Source organism: Oppia nitens, unplaced genomic scaffold (assembly GCF_028296485.1).
Source record: "Oppia nitens isolate AA-2021 unplaced genomic scaffold, nextdenovo-longstitch-racon4-pilon3 scaffold32_pilon_pilon_pilon, whole genome shotgun sequence".
NCBI lineage: Eukaryota > Metazoa > Arthropoda > Arachnida > Sarcoptiformes > Oppiidae > Oppia > Oppia nitens.
The window spans coordinates 231,425-237,500 of NW_026533213.1; the positions used below are offsets into that span (position 1 = coordinate 231,425).

The window sequence follows — 6,076 nt, forward strand, 5'->3', positions numbered from 1 at the left end:
AAAATGATTTCAATAATTAGTATTAACAACGAAAACATCAATAATAAGTCATCAATAGTTACAACAAGTGATAATCAATCCCAACAACAAAAATCAATGGAAATGTTGGTTAACGTCAAACAACAACAACAACAACAACAAAATAATAATAATACTAATCATTATAATAATATACATCACTATAATAATAATAATAATATGAATAATAATAATAGTAATAATGATAGTAATGCTAAATATGCAAAATGTGTACTACCTGTCCATCATTTGCATAATAATAATACTAATAGTGATGAAGTAGTGCCAGACATAACTAAAATGGTGCATGGTCAATTGCTGGCGCCTACTACTACTACTACTACTACTACCGGTGCTCTAGCGGCTACTGGTGCCGATACCGTAGACGCCGAGGACGCTGCCGATGAAATCGACATCGAAGACGAAGGTTTCAATGAGGACTCGGCTTCGTCTATCAATAGTAATAATAGTTCACTACATACGGTATCGACAACAATACGGGTACCGGTTGGCCAGCATCTGTCGGTGTCGACCATTTCTACTGGCGCCACCGCCACCAACGGTAGCAGCAATACTAGCAGCGGTACCAGCAGTCCAATCAGTACGGCTACACTGTCACCGCAATATTCGCCAAAAACGACAGCAACAGCAGCCGATAGTACCGGACAGGTAGTTATTGCAGTCAGTGGTGGCGGCGGCATACTATCGGGAGGACAGTCGCCGGGAACTGTAGCTGTCAATGGCGATGATAATGATGGTCTACTAGCTATTAGTTCGGTTCGCTCTCGTATTGCCTCATATAAAGAGTTGTGCAAAATTGCGGTAAGTTTTTTGTTTTTTTAAATAATTTTATTATATAATTATGATATTACTATATATTATTATTATTATTATTTGTTGACCTGGGTTGAAAAATTGTTTCAAATGGTTTGTAACTATCGATGATTTTTTTGTTTTGTTTTATTACATAAATACGTGACTAATATAGAGTACAGCAAATATTATGATTATTATTATTATTATTGATATAATAATCCAGTATTATTTTTTTGATTGTTAATCATATATTGTTTATACAGGAATTATGATTATAATAATATACTTTAATAATAATAATAATAATATGATATATTAAACATATAAATATGATTTTTATTTATTTTGTAAATTATAAATATATGGATATATAATATGTAAAACGTTTTAGTGATTATATCCTATGTATGTTTGATTTTTTTTTAAATATACAATAATCACGATTTCTCATTACATGTATTAAATAAATTGTATTTTACAATACAATATATATATGTATATAATATAATTTATATATTCAGGTATAATACACTATTATCAATGATTTAAATATTAAATAGTACCGGTAAACCATTTACTATTGTTTTTTTAACATATGATATACATATATACACTGTATTATATTGTATATGTATACCGGTATTTGAATACAATAAAAAACTAATATAATTTAATAATTGGCGGATATATTAAATCAAAAAATATATGTATCATTGTTTCTGAATGACTACAACTACAATAATAACAACAAAATATATATACAATTAAATTAATTAAAATACATAACTTTCCTTAATATGGTTTTCACATTTAATTAACATTATTTTTGTTTATTATTATTATTATTATTATTTATAACCATAGACTTATAAATGGTTTAACAGAAAAAAAACTTTTAGTTTTATTTTCCAAAACTGTTTGTTTAATTGTGGGTAAAAAATAATTAATTTTATTATATTATTCATTATATCATACATTATATGTTTGTTAATTTAAATGTTATTTAAATATTTAAATTTAGATCTCATTTAACGTGTAATGTATTATTTATATAATATTATTAATCATAATATATATATATCATTAATATTATTAATTTCACTTTTATATTAAAAAAAATTTAGAAATATGTTATATATATTTTGTCGTAAACTATATATAAATATTTTATTTATTTATTTTTGTGTTTTATTGCATAATAATCCTAAAATAACACAAAATTATTTTATTTTTTTTAAATAATAATAATTAATAAAACAATTAACAACAACTAGAGACAAATAAAATAGAAAGTGATTTCTAACATAACAACAAAAATAACAAACAATAATAAATAAAAAAATAATTATTAATCTCATAATCTTTGAGAGAGAGAGAGAGAGAGAGAGAGAGAGAGAGAGAGAGTAAAAAATAAACAATTACTTAAATAAAAATTATAAAAATTAATTAATAAATAATAATAATGAAATAAATATCATATGACAATAGTATGAGATAAATAATTAGTTTTTTTAAAAAAATACACAAATAATTAATATTGAAATACATAAGTAGTATGACTAACACTTAAATATAAGGATATTAAATGATAATTTTTAAAATTTTTATTTTCCATATAATTTTAATAATAAGTTTTTTATACAGGTATATAATTTATGTGTATTATAGCAACAAATTATTATATGAATATATATATATATCTAATTAAATATAATTTTCTAATGCAATTAATCAATCAATTAATTAATTTATATTAATTAATTTGCAGTATATTAAACTAATAATTGACAATATGTTTTTATTTTTATTTGATAACACATTAACAAAATACAATATAACAAATTGTATTATAAACAATACAGTAATAGTTTTTTTCGCTATTGATATCAATTATAAATCAAATATAAAATCTTTACTATACTTAATACTTTATAAATTTTTTTTTGTTCAAAATTACTGTAACTTTTATTGTATAATTAAAAAAACTAATGTTTAGTGCTATTATTATTATTACTACTACTACTAACTAACTAATATTATTGTTATAGACTAATATTTTTTTTGTTGATAATAAACAAGTAAACTACAGTAGTATTTCAATTGTATATTAGAGTTAACAAACAAACAAACAAAAAAATACTACAATTTTTATTTTAACCAAAAAATTACCTAAAAATACTAAAAAGACACATAAGTTATTAACAATTCAATTTATACAACAACAACAACAACAACAATAGCAACAATAATTATAATTAACTATATACAGGACTATAGTCATTGAAGTATATTAGTAGTTATTAACTAACTACCTGTGCTGTATATACAGGTATATTATCTACACTAACTAACTAATAATAATAGATTAGATAAAATATAAGGTATTGTATTGTATATGTATACCTGTCATAAACACTACAACTACTACTACTATTACTATTATATAAAACTATTATATATACAGTATATATATATATATATATATATATATATATATATATATACAACAAGTTGACAACAAAGTTATGTCTCATATAAACTTATTACAGTATATTAACAATAATTAATTTAATCAATGAAACAAAACAACAAAAAAATAGTCAAATCCGTCTAAAAAATATATATTTGACATTAAATGTCATATATAATAGACATAGAGATTAATTATTATCTATTTTTTCATGGGTGAAATTTTACGATAATATTGTAATAATAAAAATAATAATAATCAATACAATTAAAATTCAATGACAAACATAATAATTTATTATTATTATTATTATTATTATTATCAGTCTATAATAAAGAGGGTACTTATGGGAAAATGTTTGCTAATGACAAACAATATTATTAAAGTTATTATTATTACTATTAGTGAATATTAAATTTTATACACATATTTTATTTATAATTTTTATTAAAAAAAAATTTAATTTTATTAATAAATATTTAATTTTGATTATTGTCTTAAGATTTTCATAGCATCTTAATATAAATTATTTGTTTAAATTTAGTTTTAAAAATATTGTTAATATTGTATTTAAATATTACAGTATAGTGTGAAAACTAATCTAATGAAATTTAAAAATATAAAAATTCAATAAATATTTTAATAATTAAATGTAAAAAATTTAGTTACAACATTCAGTCATAAGTTATATTTTTTTAGGTATTAATTAATAGGTATTAAAATATTATATTATCAGTATTACACATTAACAACTGTATTATATAATTATCATTATACAGTATATTTTATAATTAATAAATTATTATAATATTATTTTCAGTACATGTAATATAATATAATTGACATTTCAATATATAGTTTATTGAGATTTCATAAAACAAAAAATGAAAAAATTATTAATTAAAATATTTATTAAACATTTAATATATATATATCTGGATTATTATTTGCTACATAAATGATATTAAACTAATAAATTGTGTGATAAAATATTTAGTATTTATATATAATATATATATATATATGTGTTTTAAGTGTTTGTTATAAATCATTCAGTTATTTTTTTATTATCATAAAAAATTTATATTTTTTAATATTATAAACACTTAAATATATACGATATTATTAAAAGTCATTATTCAACAACAAAAAAAACACTATTCATTAGCCATAAATTATTTAATCTACACTTTTATATTATTATTAATATTATATGTATTTTTACTGTATTATAATATAATATTATATTATATCTGATTTTATTTTAGAAATTTTTTTTTGATAATTATTTTACGTTCACATAATTACTGATAAATATTTTTTTTGTTGTTGTTGTTGTTTTATATTTTATTAAGTATACATTTTCACGCATATTAAGTTTAATAAGTTTATATAAATAATTTTATTTGTTGTTATTATTATTATTTATAAAAAATTTAATTATAATTAAAATTACGCAAATTAGCAATCTATTTTATAAATGTTAGTCATTATATTAAACATTATTATATAATTATTTATCCAAAAAAAAATTTTTTTTTAATGATAGTTATGAATATTAATTTTCTAAAAATAAAATAAACAAAATTAAATTAAAAGATTTAACTATATATATACATATAGCTTACATACAGTATATGATATAAATAAGTTTTAAAAAAGTAAATAAATTATGCAATTTTTTTTATCACACACTTTATAATATGTTATTAATTATTTCCCATATATGAAAAACATTAAGTAATAATAATAATAATTATTATAATTTTTAAGTAAATGTAATTTAATCTGACAATTATACATTTAATATATATTTATTGATATTTATAATTAAATAATTAAATCAAACAAAAATTCGTGATTATATATATATAACAAAATAATAAATGATAACTTATTTCATACGATAAACGATAAGAGACTTAAAGTATATAGAAATAGTTATTTTTGTTTATTTATTATTATTATTATTAAGTTATTTAGAAATACTTTTTTTTATATAGTATTGCCTAAAGTTATTGCAATTACTTATTATTAAAAGAGTGAGTAAATGAATGAAAGAGAGAGAGAGAGAGAGAGAGAGAGAGAGTCTATATATAAAAAAAATAAAACTAAATATTTTAGTAATTTGAAGCTATCTTTTTCTCCTAAAATAAAAATAAATATAGATATTAATAAATATATATAACTTTAAATTAAATTAATGATACATATATAAAATATTTACACCGAAAAAAATAAAAATAAATTTTAATGAATATCAACTTAAAGTTAAGTAATTTTTAATATATTTATATATTTTTAGTTATTATTATTTTTTTTTTGTTTTGCTGTAGAATTATAGCACTTATAAATTATATTATTTTTAACTGTTAAATATATTATATAAATTATTTAATCATTAATAAGATAAATAATAGCTAATAAAATACAGTTATATAATGATCTGATAAATTATCTTTAATTTGATATTTTTTTAAAAAAATACTATTTCCTTAAAAAATATATTTTTAATACTATATAAGTAATGAAATTTTAGAAATTTTTCATATAATTTAAAGACTTTTTGAAAGAAAAACTAATTGAAATTAAAATTAAATATTTTAAATTAAGATTTTTTTTGTTCAATTAAACAAAATAGAAATTGATTAGTATTTTTTAAATTTAAAAAAATATATTTATTTTTTTCTAATCTATACATGTATAAAGCAAAACGGTTTGATTTTTTAAACTCATATATAAAATCTTAATGAAAAAACATATCAAAAAATA

General features: G+C 18.4%; 1 protein-coding gene across 1 annotated transcript in view; it reads left to right on the forward strand.

The window, feature by feature from the left end:
- The window catches only part of LOC128956765 (homeobox protein 9-like), a 15,688-nt gene continuing 9,612 nt past the window's right edge, over nt 1-6,076 (forward strand). Inside the window, exon 1 of the mRNA XM_054302479.1 lies at nt 1-840. Coding sequence (XP_054158454.1) covers nt 4-840 — 837 coding nt within the window. The 5' untranslated portion in view covers nt 1-3. The remainder of the gene's footprint in view (nt 841-6,076) is intronic.